General features: G+C 38.7%; 1 protein-coding gene and 1 pseudogene across 9 annotated transcripts in view; both read right to left on the bottom strand.

Moving 5' to 3' along the window:
- CEP70 (centrosomal protein 70) overlaps nucleotides 1-26,479 on the bottom strand; it is a 79,361-nt gene that overhangs the window by 7,063 nt on the left and 45,819 nt on the right. For all 9 annotated transcript variants that reach the window (XM_055569556.1, XM_055569559.1, XM_055569560.1 and 6 more), the window contains 5 exons: nucleotides 20,105-20,186; nucleotides 19,920-20,008; nucleotides 18,063-18,137; nucleotides 9,306-9,411; nucleotides 290-460 (listed from right to left, as the gene is read on the bottom strand). In XM_055569556.1, the coding sequence (XP_055425531.1) occupies nucleotides 290-460; nucleotides 9,306-9,411; nucleotides 18,063-18,137; nucleotides 19,920-20,008; nucleotides 20,105-20,186 (523 nt within the window). The remainder of the gene's footprint in view (nucleotides 1-289; nucleotides 461-9,305; nucleotides 9,412-18,062; nucleotides 18,138-19,919; nucleotides 20,009-20,104; nucleotides 20,187-26,479) is intronic.
- Nucleotides 22,293-23,675, bottom strand: LOC129644131 (60S ribosomal protein L3-like; annotated as a pseudogene).

Below are 26,479 nucleotides of genomic sequence, written 5' to 3'. Positions count from 1 at the left end.
AGAGGAAGAGTATAACATTTTGATAGTTTTTTAAAAATTAGCAATTCAAGGCAACACATTCAGTGTCAAATAAATGTACTAAACAATTAGTATCACCAGAATTTGAAAAAGTCAGGAAATCACAACACAATGACACTTTTATTAACCAACATTTCATCAATAAGGTACAATTATAAAGAAAAAAACTATGGTAAAAGCACACTAAATATAAAACTTTGAGAATAAAAGTATATAAAGCCCACAGACTGATACATTTTCAAAGCCATGTAAAGAGTATTCAACCACATACCTTTAAGGAAGCCAGTTGATCTGCCCACATCTCTATTATAGGAACAAGATGCTCAAATCCACAATCCTGAACAAGATCTCTATTAAAATGTTGGGCTGTTCCTTTGCTCTGTTTATATATTATTACTGGAGCTCTTGGATTGTGAATAATTGAATTGATGCTACTCAATACCTTTAAAAAAAGATGGCATTTTTAGTTGAAAAGTTTATCACAGTCCTATCAGAGTGATCTATGTTAGAGTGCTTATGTATCAATGCAACATCATTTTCTGAGTTAGAGATTCATTGGACAGGAATCACCAAGACAAGTATCTTTCAAAGGGCTGTACAGAATGAGTGAAAAATAACTGTTTTCTTCTTTCCCCATAGAAAGCTACAGGTCTTCTGAGAATTTGATTTCTGATGTTTATTTACAAGTAGTTGTTTGGCTTAGAACGTACATTTCAATGTTTTGATTCAATTACCTTTAAACCCTACTTTGAATACCATTTTAATGGAAAAAATAATTCCCCTTCATTAAGTTACTAATGAGCACAGGAATACAGTCTTTATTCTCCTTCTCCCTCACACCAAAAATTAAGGACAGCAGAACAGGGAGAGCAGGGAGCTGATCTCCACAAGGTCATAGCACAACCGCATTCCATGAGGGTGATGGTGAACCAAGGAGGATTACATATATGGCTAGCAGTGTGTATCCATACCTTGCAGATTGTTTGCAAAAATTACTGCAATTTTTGTCTTTGTGCTCTTGTCTTTGCAATATGACACTGCAGGTTCTCCTATCAAGAAGTAGAGTCTATTTTCTACTCCGTGAATCTAGGGGCAACCTTGGGCCTTGCTCTGGCAGACAGAAAAGGAAATAATGGTGTGCCAGTTTGGAGCCCAAGACTCAAGGGGCCTTGATTATTTCTGCTCTCTCCTATTGAGCTCTTCTGCCCTGTGGAAGTGAAGTTGCTCAGTCGTGTGTGACTCTTTGCAACCCCATGGACTGTAGCCTAACAGGTTCTTCCATCTGTGGAATTTTCCAGGCAAGAGTACTGGAGTGAGTTGCCATTTCCACCTCCAGGGGATCTTCCTGACCTGGAGATCAAACCCAGGTCTCCCGCATTGCAGGCAGACGCTTCACCCTCTGAGCTACCAGGGAAGCCCCTTGGACAGAAGAGCATGGCAGGCTACAGTCCATGGGGTAGCAAAGAGTTGGACACTACTGAGTGACTAAGATGATGATGATGCCCTGTGGAAGAGCCCAAGCTAAATGGTGAATGATAAAAGACACATGGCCCAGTCAACCCAATCACCCTGATATCCATTCAACTCCAGAGCCACCTAGCTGACTTGTATCTGATAGCAGGTGCATGAAGGAGCCCAGCTGAGAACTGCTCAGCTGTTCAAGCACAGTAATACTAAAAGGGTTGTTATTTTAAGTCATTAAGTTTTAGGAGGGTTGCTTACACAGCAAAAATAAAATGAAAAAGACAAAGATGGACTAGAATAAGGAGAGGAAGCAGCAACAAGAGAAGTTTGCCTTTTTACTTTATGGTAGGTAAGAATATACCCTGTGACCAAGGATACTTTGGAAGACAGTCAAGCTTTGCTTTCATGGAAAAAAAAAAAAAAGTACATATAGCTGGAGGCCTTTAAGGGAGTGTCAGTTGAACAAGAGAAGGAGAAGGATTCATAAGAGGTCAGTTGGAAAAAACGACACACATTCTATGATAGAGAAAAAGGGGCAGTATTTGGTCATCAGCCACACAAAGGGCACCAGTGCTAGATTACGCCAGCACCAGTCAAGAAAGGTTCTACTCTTCTGCTTTCTATTCTCACTCAACATCCACCCTCACTGCCAACGTGGAAGAAGCCAGATACAGCAGAGGACTAGGAGAGAAGAGGAGCAATGAAATAATGAAACAGATCACAATCCCTTGCCACACTGCTTGTTTGGAGAAGTATAGGGCAGGCACAAAATAAAGCATAAAGCAGAAGTTTTGAACTGGATAAGAGATTGAAATTTTGATGGAGATTTAAATAACTTTTTCTCCCAATTTTTCATCAAGAAAATTTTGATGAAATTTCCTTAAATGAAAATAAAGAGACTATGAACAATAAATACTATTTATATAGTCAGGGTTCACCAGAAACAGAATGAACAGGATGTGTACTTTTGTGTGCATATGTATGTGTGTTTATTAATTATAAAGAACTGATTCGCTCTATTATAGGAGCTGATAAATCCTGAGATCTACAGTTAGCAATGCTGGAGACCCAGAAGAGCCCATGATACAGTTCCAGTCTGAATTCCCACAGGCTTGAGACCCAGGAAGAGCCAATGTTTCAGTTCAACATTTGAAGGCAGGGGAAAAAAAAAAAAATTGATGTCTCAGCTCAAACGCAATCAGGCAGGCAGAAAGTTTCCTCTTCCTTTTTGTTCCCTCAGCCTTTTTGTTCTACTCAGGCCTCAACTGATTGATGAGACTCACCCACTGTAGAGAAGGCAATCCACTTTGCCCCAGTCTACCATTTCAAATGTTAACTTCACCCAGAAACACCCTATAGACACACCTAGGACAATATCTGACCAGATTATCTGGGCACCCTCTAGCCTAGTCAAGTTGACACATAAAATTAACCATCACAAGTTCACCCCTTGTCAATCTGACACCCATACACTTTGCTTTAGGCACTCAGTCATGTCTAACTCTTTGAGACTCCATAGACTGTAGCGCACCAGGCTCCTGTGTTCATGGAATTCTTCCCGCAAGAATACTGCAGTGGGTAGCCATTCCCTTCTTCAGGGTAGCTTCCCAACCCAGGGATTGAACCCAGTCTCCCACATCACTGGCAGATTCTTTTACCATCTGAGCCACCAGGTTTGTCTTCAAGTGAACTGAAAGTTGCTCAGTCGTGTCCGACTCTTTGCGACTGTATAGTCCATGGAATTCTCTAGGCCAGAATACTGGAGTGGGTAGTCTTTCCCTTCTTCAGGGGATCTTCCCAACCCAGAGATTGAACCCAGGTCTCCCACACTGCAGGAAGATTCTTTACCAGCAGCTGAGCCACAAAGAAGCTCAAGAAAACTTGAGTGGGTAGCTTATCCCTTCTCCAGTGGATCTTCCTGACCCAGGAATCAAACCAGGGTCTCCTGCATTGCAGGTGGATTCTTTACCAGCTGAGCTATCAGGTTTGCCTTCAACCATACTTAATCTCCAAATACACACAATAACAAACAAGATCATTGATTACCTAACATGATACAACTATGCTGTATACAATCAAAGATGCACTACACCCCTTTGCCAGAAAAGGAGGTGAAGTCCTAAAGTGATGATTACTCTTCTCCTTGATGCATTTTCTAAACCCAGCTTGTACATTTGGAAGTTGTCGGTTCACGTACTGCTGAAGCCTAGCTTGAAGGATTTTGAGCACAACTTGATTAGCATGGGAAGTGAGTGCGACTGTCCGGTGGTTTGAACATTCTTTAGTACTGCCCTTCTTGGTAACCAGGATGAAGACTGACCTTTTCTAGTCCTGTGGCCACTGCTGAGTTTTCCGAATTTGTTGACATTTTGAGTGCAACACTTTAATAGCATCATCATTTAGGATTTTAAATAGCTCTGGTGGAATACCATCACCTCCACTAGCTTTACTGGCAGCAGTGCTTCCTAAGGTCCACTTGACTTCACACTCCAGGATGTCTGGCTCTGAGTGAGTGACCACACCATCATGATTATCTGGTTCATAAAGATCTTTTTTGTAAAGTTCTTCTGTGTATTCTTGCATTGCTTTTGCTTCTATTGGGTCTTTATTGTTTCTATCCTTTATTGTGCCCATCTGTCCATGAAATGTTCCTGCGATATCTCCAATTTTCTTGAAGAGATCTCTAGTCTTTCCCCTTCTGTTGTTTTCTTCTATTTCTCTGCATTGTTCATTTATATCCTGATAACTTGATATCCTTCTCCTTGATATCCTGTAATTCAAAAACAATGATATAGGACTTCCCTGGTGGTGCAGTGGTTAAGAATCCACCTGCCAATGCAGGGGACACAGGTTCAATTCCTGGTCCAGGAAGATTCCACATGCCATGGGGCAACTAAGTCCACGTGCCACAACTACTGAGCCTGTGCTCTAGAACTTGTGTGGTGCAACTACTGAAGCCCTCGCACCTAGAGCCTGTGCTCCACAACAAGAGAAGCCACCACAACGAGAAGCCCATTTATCACAACTAGAGAGTAGCCCCCAACTCACTGCAACTAGAGAAAGCCTGGGTGCATCAACAAAGACACAGCACAGTCAAAAATAAATAAATATGTAACAATTAAAAAAAACTATGATATAAAATTCAGTTCAGTTCAGTCACTCAGTCATGTCCGACTCTTTGCCACCCCATGGACTGCAGCAAGCACGCCAGGCTTCTCTGTCCATCACCAACTCCCGGAGTTTACTCAAACTCATGTCCATTGAGTTGGTGATGCCATCCAACCATCTCATCCTCTATTGTCCCCTTCTCCTCCTGCTTTCAGTCTTCCCCAGAATCAGGGTCTCTTCAAATGAGTCAGTTCTTCACATCAGGTGGCCAAAGTATTGGAGTTTCGGCTTCATTGTCAGTCCTTCCAATGAATATTCAGGACTGATTTCCTTTAGGATGGACTGGTTGGATCTCCTTGCAGTTTAAGGGACTTTCAAGAGTCTTCTCCAACACCACAGTTCAAAAGCATCAGTTCTTCTGCACTCAGCTTTCTTTATAGTCCAACGCTCACATCCATACATGACTATCAGAAAAACCATACCTTTGACTAGCTGGACCTTTGTCGGCAAAGTAATGTCTCTACTTTTTAATGTACTATCTAGATTGGTCATAGCTTTTCTTCCAAGGAACACGTGTCTTTTAATTTCATGGCTGCAGTCACTATCTGCAGTGATTTTGGAGCCCAAGAAAATAAAGGCTGCCACTGTTTCCCCATGAAGTGATGGGACCAGATACCATGATCTTAGTTTTCTGAATGTTGAGCTTTAAGCCAACTTTTTCACTCTCCTCTTTCACTTTCATCAAGAGGCTCTTTAGTTCTTTGCTTTTTGCCGTAAGTGTGGTGTCATCTGCATATCTGAGGTTATTGATATTTCTCCCGCAATCTTGATTCCAGCTTGTGCTTCATCCAGCCCAGCATTTCACATGATGTACTCTGCATATAAGTTAAATAAGCAGGGTGACAATATACAGCCTTGATGTACTCCTTTCCCGATTTGGAACTAGTCTGTTGTTCCATGTCCAGTTCTAACTGTTGCTTCTTGACCTGCATACAGGTTTCTCAGGAGGCAGGTCAGGTGGTCTAGTATTTCCAGCTCTTAAAGAATTTTTTAATTTGTTGTGATCCACACGGTCACAGGCTTTGGCATAGTCAATAAAGCAAAAGTAGATGTTTTTCTGGAACTCTCTTGCTTTTGACGATCCAACAGATGTTGGCAATTTGATCTCTGGTTCCTCTGCCTTTTCTAAATCCAGCTTGAACATCTGGAAGTTCATGGTTCACGTATTGCTGAAGCCTGGCTTGGAGAATTTTGAGCATTACTTTGCTAGCACATGAGAGGAGTGAATTGTGCAGTAGTTTGAGCATTCTTTGGCATTGCCTTTTGGATTGGAATGAAAACTGACCTTTTCCAGTTCTGTGGCCACCGCTGAGTTTTCCAAATTTGCTGGATACTCAAATATGACATAAAATCATTACGTAAGAAAAAAAGAGCAAGAAAAAAAAAAACACTTGCCACGTGTATATTTATAAATATATACACAGAAAAACATATATACATACACACATAAATATATGAACATAGTCGTAACAAAAGAAGGAAGCAATACACATGACAATTGCAATCCTCACTTCTGTTGTCATCATATGGTCACAGCTGGTATTTATCACTACTTTCTTACATTACCTATTATTTATTACATCTGCCTTCAACAAGCACCTCAGATGCTCCTGGTTCTTTACTTGCTGGTGTAATTCAAATCTTCATTTCTGAAGGGTCTGGACCAGGCTGTTGGAGTTTTCCATTGACCTTTATAACAAGGCACGGCAACACTGAGAGATGCCCTAAGGGAGCTCTTGTATTCTAGACACACTCTTCCTTTCCTTCCTTGTGGTGCAGTAGTACACTGCTCATCGTTCTGCCCAGTGGGAGGATTTCCCCTCACTACTTTCCTTCAGGGATGCCCCAGCTAGGAGCTGTAGTGCTGCAGCTGTGTACTTTAATGTGGTGCCTCCATATCATGCAAAGCCATCTGTAAACCAGGCCTAAGTCTCCTCTTCTTGTGTTGACTGATCATAAGGAACTCCCCTTGAAGCCATAGGTGCAGGCAGGGAGAGAGAAAGTGGTGCAGCAAGAATGGGAAACCATGGGCATTTGGGCCACTTCTTCATGTAATTTATTGTGCCTTTAGGGTCTGCTCAGGCCCAATTTCATATGTACCACTTTCATTCAATGATGGAGTGCTGCTGTGCTCACCCAACTTTATGGCTGGTGGGTCAAATAACACCCAGTTCATGATAGGTAATTCAGGTTACATGGTAGGTTGGTTGCCCACTGTTAAGTCTTCAGTCTCTACTCAGACCCAATAAAAGGCCAAGAGCTATTTCTTAAGAGGAAAGTAGTTATTTGCAAAAGATGACAGGATTTTTTCTCCAAAACTCTAAGGATCTGACTTGTGACTCACCTACAGGGGCCACCAAGGGCTCCAAGCAGCACCCCTGTCTGCCAGGACAGTCTAAGCCACCATGGACCTCCAGGGTCCTGTGGCCCAAATGGCAGAGCAGCTCGCACAGCAGCCTGGACCAATGCAGAGCCTTCTCTTGTTCTGAGCCACACTCAAAACAAGCACCTTTTCAGATCACTCAGTAAATGGGGTGGGAGGAACACATCACAGGAGGAATATGCTACCTCCAAAATGCAAAGAGATGCACTGGGTGCTGTGCCACATTTTTGGTTGTTAGAGGGGCCCGAGGAACAACTTATCCTTTACCTTAGACACGATATTTTGACATGCCCACACCACTTGAGCCCTAGAAGTTTCACTACGGTAGAAGGTTCCTGCATTTTTGTTAGATTTATTTCCCATCCTTTAACATGCAAATACCAATAATTTGCTACGTCTTGCTCGGTAGGTCTAATCAGCATACTGTCATCAATGTAATGGGCCAGTGTAATATCTTATAGAAAGGAAAGTGATCAAGATCCCTGTGAACTAAATTATAAATAGGGGCTGATACACCCTGAGGTATATAACATGGAGGGCTGATATATCCCCGAGGCATGACAGTGAAGGTATATTATTGGCTTTAACAGTTTAAGCAAACCACAGAGAAAAAAGATTTTCTCCTCTCACTCATAAGTATTCTCAGACAAATCCAGAATAATGTTTGACCAAATAGGAGGACACCCTGTGGCCCAGTCACAAATACCCAAATAAACTGAGATTTAATAACTGTTAACATTTTGCCATATTTTCTCAGCTTGGTGTTCTGTGATTACCTAGATGAGTGGGGTGGTAGCAGGGGTGGTGGTGGTAGGAGGGTGGTCCAAGAGGGAAGGGATGTATGTATATATATAGCTGATTCCTTTCATTGTACAGCAGAAAGCAATGCAACATTGGGAAACAATTATACTACAAAAAAACCCCACAGTTTTCACAAAGGTGCCTGGACATAGTATCAACACAGAGATGTACAAAGAACCAGCAACAATCAATTAAAAATGTAATGGAAAAAGGGCTCCAATTAATAATAGCAATAAAAGTTGTAAGATAACTAGATAACCTAGGAAATAGAACAAAAAATATGCAAGAGCTAAACTTAAAAAGATACAAAACTTTATTAAAAGGTACAAAGGAAGACCCAAATAAAATCAGAGACATATTTCTGAGTGAGATGATTCAAAACTATAAATGTGTTATTTTTCCAAATATTAATCTAAAAAGTTAATTCAATCTCAGCTCATCTCAGCAGGATCTGTTTTTGAGTTGACATTGCTCATATAGAACAAATGTGCTAAAAATATATCCAAGAAAAAAATTTAAAAGAATACCCCAAAAGGTACCAAAGTTGACTGTAAAACTACAGAAATTAGTATAGAAATGAGACACTACAGAGTCTAGAAATAAATCTATGCATCTAAGGGAATATGGTAAACATTTCAATTTCAATAAAGTAGAGAAAGAATGGTCTACAAGAAACTGCTAACTCAAATGCTTGTAGAAGCCAAGGAAGAGCACAAATAAGTGAAGCAAGGATGGCATGGTACTGTGGCTAACTGAGGAGCACACGGCCATGCATGGCAGGGCAAGGCCAAATTCTGCGCTGGTAACCGCTATGCAGGAATTTGTTGCCAGATCCTTTGACTTTTTAAGAGAAACTAGAAATAAGGACTTAAATAAAATCTCTTAATTAAAAAATCTAGTAATTAATTCATAGTTAAAAAAAAGACCTGTAAGGGCCCAATAAAATATGAATGCAGGCCCAGCTCAGTCAGTAAACTACCAGGCTTAACTGCTCATTTGCTCAATAATAGATGGTCTATATATCAAGCAAGGTTGGATCGCTATAATTATACCACAAAGAAAATTAAGTTTCAGGTGGACAAAACATACAAATTTTAAAAAAAGTACAACAAGGACCTTAAGAAGTAGATTTACTTATATAATAATAGTATCAACAACAGCAAAAGCAAAAAGATAGAAAAGGAAACAAGAGAAATGGCTTAAGCAGGGAGAGTAAAGAAAAGGATTATGGTATCTATTAAAATCTTGTCAGGTTTTTACTGCTCTACTTTGAACTAGGCCAAAGTCTCTTTTCAAGGGACATTCTAAGTCAAGGTACCAACTTCTAACAATTAGGTATGTCATGGCAAGACAAAACACGCTAAGCACACGCAAATAAAGGATACAAGTATTCCTTACTAACTGATAATTTATCATACCGTGATTCTTAACCAAGGTTCACTGTCAACACCAGTCTTTTTGTCAGCAATACCTGAAAGTATCTCTGGTCAATCAGAGCCTGCTGCTGGTTATCTTTGCTGGGCTCATCTTTTCCCTCTTTGTCCTCAGCTTTTTTTTGACTGATAATATTCTGTAATCTAAGGGGGAAAAAAAAACCAAGAGAATACATAAGTTTTACTAAACAGTGGATTAAGATGACAAAATAAGCCAATGATCCAGCTACCCTCCCGTTAACTCTGTCATTTTACATATGTGTATGTGCATGCATACACATGCATATAATCATATATACATTTTTAATTTAAGCCATATTGTCACTAGAAAACGAGAAGACCTTCTCAATAGATACAATATAGAAGGAATCCCTGAAAACAAAAGGAATCAGACTGATGAAGAAAAGTTATAACCATTCCCCAACACTTACAAAGAACAGAATAGGAAAGAACTACAATAAAGGATGAAAACAACTTCCAAGGTGCTCCAAGTTTGATGTTGTAAGGGCATCAATAAACAGTGGGCAGGGCAAACAGTTTGGGCACTGCAACAGCAACAACTAGACAGCTTGGTCCTTCCTTCATATTCCACTGGTGCCAAAGAGAAGACAACAGTGAAACCTGTTAATCAAGAGGGCATGAAAACTCAGAGACCATTGTCCCAGGTGGCTACCAGAACTCTAGGGGAGAGTCTCTGTCCAAAAACCTAAAAACACATGAGTGTATCCACTTAGAGATATCCAAATAGCTCTAAAAGTCAGGTGTAGTAGACATTTCTCCCCCACCACCTGCCTTAGAAAAAAGTCTCTTATTAAACCCACTTCAAATTAAACATCTTAAATCTGAGTATGCCTATCAGTTTCCTGTGGAACCGTGACCCATTAAACTGATTCCATGACTCATTCATTAATAAGCTTGACTTGCTGTTCGTAAAATATTTTCTTACTAAAAAACAATAGCTTTCCCATTGTTTTTTGCTTTATGAACTAAATCTAATCTCCATGTGTTGGCATTTGAACTTCATGCTGTCAGTCCTAATCCAATATTCCTCCTGACTCCTTTCTTAATGTCATCTCTTATTACCACACTACAATTATCTCCTCCACTCACATGTATTCCCCTTGATATTCACTCAACTGTTTTTCTGTGCTTTCTGGAAGACATATGTCCAAAACAAAATAAACAGAATTAACTCTAGATAAAAAGTCAACCTCTTTCCTCTAGTAGACACAAAGACCTCCCAATCTATTTTTCACTTGTTTTGTTGTTCACTTGCTCAGCTGTGTCTGATTCTTTGTGACCCCATGAACTGTAGCATGCCATGCTTCCCTGTCCTTCACAAGCTCCTGGAGTTTGCTTATACTCATGTCCACTGAATTAGTAATGCCATCCTACCATCTCATCTTTTGCCGTCCCCTTCTCCTCCTGCCTTCAATCTTTCCCAGCATCAGGGTTCTTTCTAATGAGTCGGCTCTTCATGTCAGCTGGCCAAAGTATTGGAGCTTCAGCTTCAGTCCTTCCAATAAATATTCAGGACTGATTTCCTTTAAGATTGACTGGTTGGATCTCCTTGCAGTCCAGGGAGCTCTCAAGAGTCTCCTCCAGCACCACAGTTCAAAAGCATCAATTTTTTGGCATTTAGCCTTCTTTATGGTCCAACTCTCACATCCATACATGACTACTGGAAAAAGCATAGCTTTGACTAGACCTTAGTCAGCAAAGTGATGTCTCTGCTTTTTAATACATTGTCTAGGTTGGTCATAGCTTTTCTTCCAAGGAACAAGCGTCTTAATTTCATGGTTGAAGTCACTGTTGGCAGTGATTTTGGAGCCCAAGAAAATAAAATCTGTCACTGTTTCCATTTCTCCTCCATCTATTTGCCATGGAGTGATGGGACCGGATGCCATGATCTTCATGTTTTTAATGCTGGGTTTTAAGCCAGCTTTTTCACTCTCCTCTGTCACCTTCATCAAGAGGCTCTTAAGTTCCTCTTCACTTTTTGTCATTAGGGTAGTGTCATCTGCATACCTGAGGTTATTGATATTTCTCCCGGCAATCCTGATTCCAGCTTTAGCTTCATCCAGTCCAGCATTTCACATGATGTACTCTGCATATAAGTTATATAAGCAGGGTGATGATATACAGCCCTGACATACTCCTTTCCCAATTTGGAACCAGTCTGTTCCATGTCCGCTTCTAACTGTTGTTTCTTGACCTGCCTATAGGTTTCTCTGGAGGCAGGTAAGGTGTGTATTCCACTCTCTATAAGAATTTTCCACAGTTTGTTGTGATCCGTACAGTCAAAGGCTTTGGTATAGTCGATAAAGCAGAAGTAGATGTTTTTCTGGAACTCTTCCGCTTTTTCAATGATCCAACGGATGTTGGCAATTTGATCTCCAGTTCCTCTGTCTTATCTAAATCCAGCTTGTACATCTGGAAGTTCTCAGTTCACATACTGTTCAAGCCTAGCTTGAAGGATTTTGAGTATTACCTTGCTAGCATGTGAAATGAGCAGAGTTGTGCAGCAGTTTGCACATTCTTTGGCATCGCCCTTCTTTGGGACTGGAATGAAAACTGACCTTTTCCAGTCCTGTGGCCACTGCTGAGTTTTCCAAATTTGCTGGCATACTGAGTGCAGCACTTTGACAGCATCATCTTTTAAGATTCGAAATAACTCAGCTGGAATTCCATCCCCTCCACTTCATTTGTTCGTAGTAATGCTTCCTAAGGCCCACTTGACTTGACACTCCAGGATGTTTGGCTGTAGGTGAGTAATCACACCACTATGGTTATACAGATCATTAAGATCTTTTTTGTATAGTTTCCATTTGACTTCTCATCTATTTACCATATTAATATACTTGACAGTTTTGCCTAAAAGCAGTGCCAAAAGCATACTGTCTAGAAAACAAAAGTAACATAGAAAAGCCAACAGCCCTCTAGGAGGACTACAAGCAAATGGACATATCTGAATTTACATATTAACCTTGCATTCAGGTGAAAAAGTTTAACTTCTGAACAAACTGTTTACAAGTGTGATTAACATTATACTATGGACATACAACATTTTAGCTGCCAGGACAGTAACCTAAACATGTCATTGAATGTACTAGCTACAGTCACTCTGGGAAATGATATGTGATTCAATTAACTAAGTAAATTAAGAGATACCCTTAATTTAATAACAATGACAACATATTTGGGAGCCTGGTGGTGATAATAATTAGTATTTATTGAGAACCTTCTCTCTGAAGGTACTCTTCGAAGCATTTCACATGTATTAATTAATGTATTTAACCCCACTGTTTTTCTATATTTACAGAAGTTAAGGACTAGTAAAATCTCAGAACTCATGGGAAACTGACCTTTGGTTCAGCTAGTCTCACAGTAAATATTTGCCATAGCATAATACTTACGAAAACCTTTGTATTAGGCAAAACCACACATGTGAAAATAATGGCAGTCAGGAGAAAAGTTAAGTGTTAGAAATCAGAGTATTTAAAAACTGATGTAACTATGTAACTAGACAACTAACAAAAAATAATTAGTGCCTCAAGATAAGTTAAACAGCTCAAGTATGTCTTGAGGTTGTCTCCAACATTACAAAATCCATAGCCAACAGAACAGAAATGTTGGCTTGAGGATGCCAAGACTAAGAAGATGGAAGGTGAGCTCCTGGCCAAAGAAGCCAAGGTTAAAACAGGTGGGGAAAGAAGTACAACTTGCCTTCAGCCTCCAGTCTGTCTAATGCTAGGGGTCAGGGAGGGAGCCTTGGGTACAGGTTCTCGTTTTAAATTTTCTTAAAACAGAGCTGAAAGGGCAGATGCCTACATAACTAGCAAAGCTTTCCCCTTTCCAAAGTCTATACTAGTCTCCTTTTACCATGGGGGGGAAAATCACATGAAAACAATGTAACTACTATGTTAATCTAATTATTGCCTTACTTTCCAATTGCATTTGACTTAATTGGTGTTTTAGAAACCTGTGTTTGAGCAGACTATGCTGCACTTAGAAATATTCCAGGATTGTTTTGTAGTCTCCAGAGTGGTGAGCAGAACCTGAAGGCCATAAAAATCCCCTAAAATGGCTAAGGAATTCTTCACATACTTAGCAGATACTCATTCCACATAGCCCGCAGCAATAGCTATGTTTCTGTGTGGAGTCTGGGAAATCCAGAAAACTGCCCTTCCAACTTAAAAACACTGGTATCTCCTGTTTTCAATAGCCATTCCCCTAAGTTTCCACGTGCAGACACTTTATAGCTTTTAACCGTGTCTGCTGAAGCCTTTTCATAATCTCATGGTGACTCTCATGCAACACTTTTTTCATTTGACTCAGGTGTTTCCATATCCTGCCCTTTCCCTAGCCTATGAAGCCACAGGAGTCATCTGTGCACCATGTCACTGACTGACACTTGCTGGGTGCCATTTCATGGGGAAAAATGGGATACCGAGAAGCCAGCCCTTTTCTCTTTGGCCTCTTGTTTATATTATTGAAGTAACTGAATAAAGCCTTGATGAATAATTTGCTTGGCTTATTCTAACGGACCACCTCAACTTCTGCCAGCTCAACACATGGGTGATAAGATTTTGATTTTATTTTCTTCTAACAAAATATAAATACCACTGAAAAAATTAAATAGAATTAGTGTAGTACCTTTGGCTATCTTGCACTGGCAGATCTATTTGATTACTTGCTAGCAACAGAACTTCATAACCAACTTGCTTATAATATTAGCTCAAACAAGCTTTCGCATGTTAAATTAATATCATTTGATACTGAAGATTGATTAGTTGAGAAGTAAATACAGATCTAAAGAAAAAATTTAGTTTTCTCTGGTTATAAAAGGGAAAGAGACTTTCCCCTCCTTTTCTTGTAGCATTTCCTTTAGAAAACCTGTAGTTGTAAATCCTTTCTAAGTATGTAGATTCTGTTAATATTTAAATAAGCCTCCTGCTTAAAATTAGCAGTGTCCTGGGAGCCTTAGAACCATCTCTTTGAAATAAGGACATCAAGGAAGAGGGTGCCTTGTCTCCTTTTTCCTATTGGAGCTTAACCTAGGATCCTGGCTCTAAGTTGTAACTTCCCCCTTGTCACAAGATATAATTAAAGGGTGAGATTTCCTTCTGTCTTTGCAACCTCTTTAGCATACTGCCTCTAATGCACATCACAGTCTGGCTCAATATTTATTCCAACTGTTATATAAAACTGTTTCTTTTTTTCCCTACACATGTGGCGAATATTCACTGGGTTGACAGATTTTTATTTCTAATTATTTCCTTAACATCAGTAGTTCCTTGACAAAAATTCTACCTCTGCCCCTGCAAAAAATAAAAATTTGAAGTTTTATATTAAAAAAGTTTTTTTCATTGGGTTTTTGCTTGGTTTTAATTATTAGTGTGAGCTTGAGAGTCCAAATGCTTAGGTGTGGGTCTGATTTCTTTCCAAGTTCTTCCACATGCTACCTGAGCAATATGGGCAAGTTATCTAACATTCTTAATTCTGTTTCACATCTAGATACTATAGATGTTTAAATTTCAAATATAAATTTCTAAAAACACAAATCATTTCTTCAAAATTCAACAGAAAAATATAGCTAGGATTGGTTCTAAATCACAATTTTAAAGTCTAATAGAGAAAAGTCACTCTAAAAACCACAGCACAAATGAACAACAAAAAATATATACACAGTAAATTCTCATTATTCATGGCAGTTATATTCAATAAAGTACTGTATACACTGAATTAGTGAGGACTGAAGCACTGCTCCTAGGGGAAATACAGGATCAGGTTCCTGCATGCCTCTCTGGTCACATTTTCCTCAACTGATCAATATATAACCTTGTTTTATGTGTGTTAATGTTTAAAGAAATCTTTTTTAATATTGTTGTTTCATTAACATTGGACTCATAGCTAACAGCACCATAACTTATGCCTAAATGAAGTCTCTCTAACACATATATATTCTCTGTAAGGTACATCACAGCCTTCTTGTGAATAGAACACTAGATTGTACTTCAACACCGTGCCTGGGACCATCTTGGAGAAATCACCAATAAAAAGCAAAAAATGGAAAACTACAAGTGGCATGTGACAACAGAAACTATGACTCTTTACACCATGAAAGCGGAAATGCAGGCAGAGTATCACCTTGTTCAATAGCTGAAAATGTGTATACTGGGCATGTCCATGAATAACTGTGCAAGTGCCACCACTACTTATTTGAGGATTAAAAATAAATTACAGCAGGTAGGCAAATTCACAAATATGCAATGCGCAAATAATGAGGAATGACTAGGTATCTCTATGAATATATGTGTAAGCATTTATGTGTGTATGTATGTTCACTGATACACTGAGGTCAATAAAAGTACACTGAAGGGGATCAGGACATGCCACTCCAAAATATGCCATTTTAAAGGAGTTCCTGGTGGCCAAGTGGATTCCAGGCTTTCACTGCCTTGCCCCAGGTTCAATCCCTGGTCAGGGAACTGAGACCCCACAAGCAACATGGTGTGGCCAAAACAAAAACAAAACGTGTCATTTTAACATAAGAAACTTTTCAACAGAAGGAACTTGAGAATTGATACATGCGGGAAGAACTCTCTGACCTCCCCCCTTTTCCCTGAAGCAGACCAGGAGATCCTGTGAGGGTACCCTCAAGGAGGGTAACAAGCTGCCCTCCTTGTACCCCAGGGCAAAGAAGCATCTTTGTCTCTGAAGAAGCAAAATCTGAACCTTCCCCAGTTTATTACCCTCAGCTTACACCCTTTTGTATTATTACATTTTCCAACTTTCCACTCACTCTTCATCAAACCCAGTATTAAAATGCTCAGGCTTAACTGTTTCTTCAAGTCTTCATTTCTTCTCAGGTCAGGTAAAACTTATATTAAATAAACTTATACTTTTTTCATGTTAATCTGTCTTTGTCACTTTAATTTTCAGGCCCAGCCTGAGACCCTAAGAGGGTTGTGAAGTTTTCCTCCTCTGACTTTTTGTCCACCTTACATATTCCTCTTCTCAGCTGCTCCTTAACCAATTTTCCTATCTCAGTTAATGTTCCAACAACTACTTCGTTATTCAGGACTAAAAATTAGTCCTGATTAAGTTTATTTTTTTTATCTTTTTGCATGTTAATCTTTTCCCCCTCAACTGCCTATACCCCTAATCCATCCTCAATCCATCACCAAGTCTGATCATCAAATTCTACCTCCAATATTCCAAATACTTCTTAACACCTCCACTCCTGCCACCTTTGACCATGTCACCACCACCTCTTGTCCAAACTTGTACAATAGCAACTCTCACACTATTTTACCTTTGGTACTTACACTATAGGGGCTCCCCTGTTGGCTCAGATGGTAAAGAATCTGCCTGCAATACAGGAGACCTAGGTTCAATCCCTGGGTCAGGAAGATCCCCTGGAGAAGGGAATGGCTACCCACTCCAGCATTCTTGCCTGGAAAACCCCCATGGACAAAGGGGCCTGGTGGGCTACAGTCCATGGGGTCGCAAAGAGTTGGACACAACTGAGCGACTAACACATTTTTACCTATATCAAAACTGTCTTATTTTTTTCATTGCTCTTTACATAAGATTCATGAGAACAGGAACCTTTCTTTTTGGTTTACCACTGTAATTTCAGTATCTAGAATGCCAAACAGATAGGAAGAGGTACTATAAGTACCTAAAATGTTAAGCAATAGTAGGAAGGGAAAAAATATTAATTGAATGAATGAATGCAACCTTTCTGAACCTTCCTTTTCTCTTTTTTAGTTTTCCTTCCCTACTATCTTAACTCAATATGTAATTCCTGGATGGCCAGAATACTTGCCTTTCACTGTGGCATGTGTTACCATAAAGAAAATGTAGCTGTCACTGAAAATTGAATCAACATAGGCTAATACAACTGATTTAATACATCTAATGCATATATTAACTCATGTCATTTTTAAAATATTTCATCCCCATGCTCACCACACTACTTCAAGTCCCATTCCCTTGAATCAAAGAGTAGACATAGCTAATCTTCAGAAAATACTATCACTATTTGAGGACCAACTTGCTGAAATTCCTGTGAGTATGTGCTTTTCAAAGTCATAAAAGAGAAGTGGTGGATATGAATGGCTCACTGCATTCATTCTGATTCTTTAAGCTTTAATATACGATAAGGCTATGATTCAGGTCATCACTACCACCAACAAAAATTTGGGCCTTAGTCCAGGTTCGATGCACGATACTGGATGCTTAGGGCTGGTGCACTGGGATGGCCCAGAGGGATGGTACAGGGAGGGAGGAGGGAGGAGGGTTCAGGATGGGGAACACATGTATACCTGTGGCGGATTCATTTCGATATTTGGCAAAACTAATACAATATTGTAAAGTTTAAAAATAAAATAAAATTAAAAAAAAAATAGGTAAATAAAAATAGAAAAAAAAAATTGGGGCCTTGTCACCTCTAATTTCAATGATTCTCTTGCAATTTCTCCATGACTTCCAAAGTCAACTAATTAAAATCTTTGCCTTTTATATCAATTACCTTTTCCTTGTTCTTATTTAAGATGAATATATAGCCAAATCCATTACAGTAGAAACTTTTTAAACTGTGGAACCAGAAATACCCCTTTTTAAAGTCTTCTCCACACATACCCCTCGACCCCCCCACCCCCCGGCCCTGCCCATCAACCTGGTAATTTTAAGCCACAGCCACTATCAGGTAAGTTGACAGGTTAATAAAAATAAATAATAAGATATAAAATCCTAATAAATTTGTAACTATGGTAAAATATAATTACTTGATGTTTTTCTTCAGGGCTTTCTCCAGTTTCTTCACTTGCTGTTTATAAAGTCTTAATTCATGCTGTGTGGGCCTGTAGAAAATAAATCATGTTGAACACATTCAGTTTACTTAATAAAACTATAAAGATATTTAATAATAAAGTATACTTTGTTACTTGTCATAAATATGCTTAAAAATTCTTAAAATATTTCATAACTGCTAATGAGGTATTTATTGGCCATTGGCTTTCTTCTTCTGTGTATCCCCTATTCAAAACTTTCTACCCACTTTCATTGTTATTAACCTATTACTTGCTTTTATAGTGAATTATCTCAAATGCACAAACAAGAATAGAGTAAAACAAATAGTGGTGTGTCCATGCCTCAAGCTTTATCAAAGCTGAATAGTAATCTGTTTAAAATCTTTTAACTAAAACCTTATACAGCTACTTCAAACTCCATGTCCCTAATTACTGCCATTGCTCTCTCCTTCCCATACCATGGGCTTCCCTGGTGGCTCAGCTGGTAAAGAATCCACCTGCAATGCAGGACACCCCAGTTCGATTCCTGGGTTGGGAAGATCCGCTGCAGAAGGGATAGGCTACCCATTCCAGTACTTTAGGGCTTTCCTTGTGGCTTAAATGGTAAAGAATCTGCCTGTAATGAGGGAGACCTGGGTTTGATCCCTAGTTTGAGAAGATCCCCCGGAGAAGGGAACGGCTACCCACTCCAGTATTCTGGTCTGGAGAATTCCATGGACTGTATAGTCCATGAGGTCACAAAGAGTCAGACAGGAATGAGCAACTTTCACTTTCACTTCCCATACCACAGGTAACCACTAGCTCAAATTCACTGTTCATTATTCCCATGCATGTTTTACAAATTTTCCCCTCATATTTATATAACCATAAATTTACACATTACTATGTGGCAGGCTTTTAAACCTTACAGAAATGGTTTTTATTGTAGATATCAGTTTCCTCTCCATTGAAGTATAAGCTTTACAAGAACAAGATATTTGTTTTGTTTGTTATATACAATATCAGAACTTAGGACCATGTCTAACTTACAATAGGTAGCCAACAATATTTAATGAAAAGTCTCAACAGTGTACATTCATTATTACTTTCTGTCAACATGTAGAGTGCCTTCCTTCTGTGGTAGTATGCTTGTATATAAATAAACCTTTCTGTTGTATGCCATTTAAACTTTAAAATGTTTCTCCCTTCCCACAACACATGTATATGATGAAATAAGACATTCTAAAGTAATTTGGAAAAAAATTAAAATAAAAATAAATTGTGAAATGGAAACCTACTGGCATAGGCTAAATCTATTCTGAGTTCCCTACTGGCATGCTGAGTCACTTCAGTCGTGTCCGACCCTGTGCGACCCCATAGACGGCAGCCCACCAGGCTCCGCCGTCCCTGGGATTCTCCAGGCAAGAACACTGGAGTGGGTTGCCATTTCCTTCTCCAATGCATGAAAGTGAAAAGTGAAAGTGAAGTCGCTCAGTCGTGTCCTACCCTCAGCGACCCCATGGACTGCAGCCCACGAGGCTCCCCCATCCATGGGATTTTCCAGGCAAGAGTACTGGAGAGGGGTGCCATTGCCTTCTCCCCCTACTGGCATAGGCTAAATCTATTCTGAGTTCCTAGCCAGTTTTATCTTCTTCCTATTTTCTCACTCCCCTTGCTTATATATCTATTTTTGTTCTTTCTACCATATGAGAGACTAATGACTAAAATGAGTATAGAAATATGAGATCCCCAACATTAGTTTTAGAGTAAAGGGGATAGGATGACTGATTTAACATTCAAAATTCTACTATTTGCTTAAATAAAAATTAAATAAAAATGACAAGTTTCTCTCACCTGGTTTCCAAATCTTTTTGAAGATTGAGCTTTTCACTTAAAAGTACATCTATCTTAGTTTTTGATTCCTTGAGTTGATTCTGTAATGACTGCAACATAGTTAATAAACAGTTAACTTTCCTAAGAGATTAGATTATTATTTTACTTTATTAAAAAGTATTTATCAATCTTATAGTCCCCCATACCATTAGAAGGCCGTTGTAAGTGGGTGAAGCACTCAGGCTTCTATAATCTTCTTCTGACTGACTTTCATCTTCTTTATATAGTCTATGAAAAAATATATGTAGTGTATTTATGAAAAAATTATCTCCAAAGGAAAAAAAATCTAGCTAACAAAAATTAAATCAAATCAATAAGGGCTTGATAACCTCAACATAAACTAAAACTTAAATCAAATTTCCTACTTACTCTTAGAGAAAATTGTATTAGAACATACTACTTATTAACTAGTACTACAGTATACATTTGTTCACTAATGCCTTAACTGGAATTTAAGATCCATGCAAACCAGAAGTTTGCCTGTCTTGTTCACCACTGTATCTCACTGCCCAGAATAGAGGGCTTAAGAAGGAGTAGAAAAACACTTGTTGAATGAACAAATAATATTGTTTTCTCCTTCCAGTACTTTTAGATCACAAAAAACTATATCAAAAAATACAGAGTATAGGACAAGGCCACAAATTTAGTGGCCCTGATTAAGTCTTGACATCTTCATTAATGAGTTGTATTATTTGGGTAAGTCAGTCTCTTAGAATTTTTCTTCTCATCTGTAGAACAGAGATAATTTCTATCACATCTATCACAAAATTGGTTTTAAAAGTAAATAAAAGACATCAAAACATTGTGTGAGCTACGAAGTACTAGCAAATCAGTATTAATGTTTTTAAAACTGATAACACTAATACTGGGCTGTCCGAGACAGTAAACACTAGGTACATACAGCAATGAGTGCTTGAAATATGCTAGTGCAACTAGCCATTTTAATTCTATTTCATTTTAATTAAAATTTTAAAGGTGAAGCAGTGTAAAATATTCTTCTGTTAAACACAACTTTATTGTTTAGGACTACCTTCCACTTTGATGCATCATGTTAAGGTATTAATGTTGCAGCCTGGGTTGTACACTGAGTGTGTGTGTGGTTTATAGCATCATATATTAATACAAACTCACCACCAGCCTAGTCAGGATCAATGGATTGATTCAATCAGAATGATACCAATATAACACTGTTTGTTCTGATACTATATTTATGGAGATACCTATATAAATCATAATTGATAATTGATATATTTATTATTTTAATTAAGAACTAAGGCTTTTAAAAATTATGGACAGATTTTTAAAAAATCAAGTGGAGATGATAACACCTGAGACAGTAAAATAATTGAAACAGTAAACAAAAGAGACTGAATGTGTCACAAATTTCCTGATGAATGCTACATAATTTACTGCAGAACAAATTGGAAAAGCTGTTGGTTTAGAAGAGATGAAAAAAAAAAAAACAAACTGATAAACAGGAGGTCATGAAAAGTAAAACACTTCTGAGCTTCAAAGGACATCATCAAGGGGGAAAAGAAAATTTACAGAATGGGGTAAAATATTTGCAAACCTGATAAAGAACTTGTATCCAGAATTAATAAATAACTCATAATTTGACAAAAAGACAAAAAACTCAATTTAAAAATGGGCAAAGGACATCAGCAGGCATTTCCCCAAAATGCCTACTGTAAACATATAAATGGACAGTAAACATATAAATGGACAGTAAACATATAAAACACACTATCATTAGACCTTTGAGATATCACTTTAGGATATTCATAAAGTTGTGTCACTATCTCCACAATCAATTTTATTTATATTCTGGCCATGCCACGCAGCACATGGGGTTTTAGTTCCCCAACCAAGGGGAACTAAAATCCATGCACCCTATATTGGAAGCAGGGAGTCCTAACCACTGGAGCACCTGGGAAGTCCCTCCACAATCAATTTTAGAACATGTTCATCACCCATGGAGAAACACCTTCCCATTGGCAATTACTTTCCATTTACTCTCTACCCTAAGTCCCTACTCCACTACAATCCAATTCCTAGGCAACTACTCATCTGTTTTCTTTTTTTTATGGATTGCATATTCTGGACATTTCATGTAATGGAATTGCATATTTTGTGATGTTGGGTTGCAGCAAAAAAGGGGCTCAGGGCACAGAGTGACTGCTAATGGGTATGGAATTTTCTGTTTCTCAGTGGATGATGCCCATGTTCTAAAACTGATTGCAGATATGGTGACACAATTTGTGAATATTCTAAAACTACTCAATCATATACTTAAAAATGGTGAATTTCATGGCATGTGAATTAATCTCAATAAAGTTGTTATTTTATTTTTTTTTCCCCACTGGAAAATAATTTTATTGCGATTCTACCAGCTATACAATCTGTTCTATTAGGCCCCTTCTTCCTTTGCAATTCGGTCCTTCTTAAGTGGTCCCATGAAGGCTTTCTTCTCCTCCACAGTCTGGAAGTGACCATGACCAAATTTGGAGGTGGTGTCAATAAATTTGAGGTCAATCTTCTCCAGGGCCCGCCATTTGGTCGGTACCAGCAAGGACTTGCACAGAGTGAGCACTCACTTCTTGGTTCCTACCATGCAGCCTTTGAGCATGACAAAGTCATTGGTCACCTCACCGCAGTAGACAAAGCCACCCAGAGGGTCGATGCTCTTGTCAGACAGATGGTAATCAGTAGAGGCATTGTTCTTGATCAGTTTGCTGTCCTTGATGAGGTAGCCCTGACCAATCTTGTAGATCTTCTTGTTATCTCAGTGCAGTGATGGTAGCCTTTCTGCCCAGCCCAAGCCACAGAGAAGGCCACCCAATACAGGCTACCTTGTGCAGCCCTTGGTGGGTCTTATGGGGCAGCTTCTTGGTGTGCCAATGGCTGGTGACACCTTTGTAGCCTTTGCCCTTGGTCACCCCAATGATATCAATCATCTCATCCTGGCCAAACACTTGGCTCACAGGGACCTGCTGCTGGAGCCTCTCACAGGCCCAGTCCAGTTTCTCAGCCACACTGCTTCCGTTCACCTGGACCTCCAAGATATGGGCCTTCTTCGGGCGCAGAGGAAGCATGCGCATCTGGGTGTGGTCAATGACACAGATGACCTGACAGTACTTCTTCATGCTGCTGAAGTCCCTCTCAAGCTGCTTCTTGCCATCTACGTCCTGCCACTTCTTGCAGTATTTGGTGAAGGCCTTCTTCTTAGACTTACGCCAGTTCTCGTAGAAGCGCCTTTTGCACTCGTCGCTGATATGCTCAGCAAAGATGGTCTTAAAGGTCCGGAGGCCTCGGGGTGTTTCCATGTAACCCACGATGCCCACAATCACCATGGGCGGAGTCTCCACGATGGTCACAGCCTCCACAACTTCCTTCTTGTTCACCATGGACCCTGGCCTATCGACCTCCCTCACAATGTGGGTCATGCCAGCCTTGTAGCCAAGAAAGGCAGTGAGGTGAACGGGCTTGGAAGAGTCATCCTTGGGGAAGCTCTTCACCTTCCAGTGGTGCCGGCTGCTGCGCTTCCGAGGCAGGAAGCCCAGGGACCCATGCCTGGGAGCAGAGAACTTCCTGTGAGACATCGCCGTCGGAAGCTGCTGGTAGAGGTAAAGCTGTTATTTTAAAAAGTTGTTAGATAAAAATGTTTTAGGATAATAAAGTAGATAATGATAGGAAAGTATTTTCAGCAAATACATGATACATTAAGAAATTTCCTCTCAACAGTCAAAAGAGAATCAAAGTCACTAAAATCAAAATTAACCACACAAAAAAACTTCTAAAGTAAGTTTTTAGCAAAATCTGAGCTTATAACTTTGGCTAGTAACAAAACATTTTGAGGTCTTACACAAAAATAGAAACTATTCTTACATGAAATAAATTATTTCCTATGAAAATTTTGCTGCAAAATTATGAGAAAATAACTAAAACATTTTTATAAAAAAAAAGGAAAGATCTTCAATCAAGCCCACAAACAACTGCATGAATACAAGACCTTTCTTATAATACCAAAGAGCAACTGATTTAATTTTTAAAATTACATTTATTTTTAGATGAATCAAATGCTCAATTAACACTGTGGGGATGTTCTGTCATCAGAGGACCTCCAGATTTATTAAGAAATGTTGACAATTGGAGGCTTTAAAAAAAAATCTGACTTATGGCACATCTTTGAATTTTACATATCTATCAAAGAAGAATTTCACCAAGACATGAAACAATCTTTTTCATTTTTCCACAACAGAAGGTAGCTCTGTAACATCAGAAATTTAGATTTACTAGGATTTTTAAAAGACTGCTTTTGCAGTCTTATTGCTTTGCTACACTGTATAAGACATATTGGAAATCCGCTAGTTTTTTGAAACAGACTGTGAATGTCATGAATTCAGTTGTTAAAATTATACAGCACATGTATAAATGCAATGCCAGTTTGTAGGACCATTGAAACAAACAGAAAACAATGACTTTAACCATCTTTTGTGTTTTTTGTCAATGCTTATTGGTTGAGTCATGGAAAAGTTACAAAGACTAACTATACTGTTAACCTGAGTTCAAAATTTTCTTGGAAAAAGAGTACTTACCAAATGCTCAAACACAAAAAATGGTGTGGTAGTGGTGTAGTCACTAAGTCGTGTCCAACTCAAGTGACCCATAGACTGTAGCCCACCAGGCTCCTCTGTCCATGGGATTTTCCAGGCAGTAATGGAGTGGTTTGACAGTTCCTTCTCCGGGGAATCTTCCCAACCGAGGGATCAAACCTGGGTCTCCTGCACTGCAGACAGACTCTTTACCAACTTAGCTACCAGGGAAGCCTTCTCACTCGTATCACTCTATATATGAGTAAGCAAAATTTGAAGCTCCAAAGAAAAAAAGGCATGTTTGTGTCTAGCTAATAGGTTATGAGAATTTACACTGAAATGAAACTTTATAATACAAATCAATATTGACTTCATACATGTTTTTCTAATATTAATAATATAAGATTTTCATTTTAATCCACAGTGCAAATAAATTGGTTGTAAAACTACAAGAAAACTTCAAAGTTTGAAGTTTCTTGCTACTGACAGATTTAGAGTTGCTTTTCAATTTTGCAACATCCTTCTGAATTAAACAGAAGTTAGTGAATTTAAGTTGGGTATAGTTTTTAATCCTTAATTCAGTCAAACCAATTATTCTAAAAAAGATGAGTCGGTTGTATAAATGTAGATGTAAATATTAAAGGAAAAAAATTTTTGTACTTGACTTAGTTGCTAGAGAACTTTCAGGTATGTATAGAACAATCTGGGTATACAAGTCTATTTTTGAACTAGACTTCATGAAATCTAAATACAGATCAAATACCTCTGATGAAAATTTAGTGTTTGAATTGAGGTGTGCTATAAATTACAATACCAAATTTCAAAGGCTTAGAATGAAAAAAAATAATGTTAAGTATCAATAATATCATTGATTACATGTTGAAATGGCAATATTTCAGATATTAAATAGATGAAAATGTATTTCACTGGTTTCTTTTTACTTTTTAACTTGGCTACATGAAAAATGCAAAATTATATATGTGGTTTTCATTACATTTCTATTTGAGACAGCTGTACTAACATATCTCTCAGACCTTCTAAAACATGCTAGTCTTTAACAAATGACCATGACCAAAGAAGGGTACTGGGTAGCTTCTATATAAAGTACTAAGATAGATGTATGGAGAAGGAAACAGCAACCCATTCCAGTAATCTTGCCTGGATAATCCCATGGACAGAGGAGCCTAGCTGGCTACAGTCCATGGGTCATGAAGAGTCAGACACGACTTGGTGACTAAACAACAACAAGATAGATGTATTATATAAAGTATTTCAATTTAGGTGAGGAACATTTAGAGGAGTTATTTAAATTTGCTCCAAGTCTCTCAAATAGTAAGCAGTACTGATGAGATTCAAACTGACATCTCTCTGGCTTCAAAGCCTGTGTACTCAAGATCATTTCCTATATATACTCTAAAATACCTGCCATTATGGCTATCTTGTTCTCTCAAGAGAAACCTAACATATATATAGTAGAGGAGACCAATTTTAAATTTATGCAGACCTAAAAGGAAATGAGCTTCAGTAAAGAATCCTCACTTTATTTTCCTAGAGTCCTTTATTTAGCATTGACATTTTGTGTTTTTTTTTGAAGTAAAAACATAATTTTAAACATCCACAATTCTCATTTGGACATGGGATCCCCACAGCCAAATTCCTCCCACCCTTTCTCCAATGGCCTCCAGAAGCCCCAGGAGGGACCCAGTGTTGAACATTATGCTTCTTGCGGGTAGAAAGAGCAAAACTAGAGAAATCTTGTATTTTATTTTCTTCCCTAATCTGAATCATGTTCAATCAGAGGTGAACCTCAAAGTTACCTGCTTCCATTTCACAACACCACTTAAAAATTTTCTATCTAAAGAGAAGGATGGAATTAGACAAGGAGACTTCACTTTACTAATTCATTATAGAGCTATTTTCCCTGGGGTA

This window comes from Bubalus kerabau, chromosome 2 (genome assembly GCF_029407905.1).
Source record: "Bubalus kerabau isolate K-KA32 ecotype Philippines breed swamp buffalo chromosome 2, PCC_UOA_SB_1v2, whole genome shotgun sequence".
NCBI classification, from domain to species: domain Eukaryota; kingdom Metazoa; phylum Chordata; class Mammalia; order Artiodactyla; family Bovidae; genus Bubalus; species Bubalus kerabau.
The sequence above is the reverse complement of the archived record's forward strand: the minus strand, read 5'-3'. Positions and strand labels throughout refer to the sequence as shown.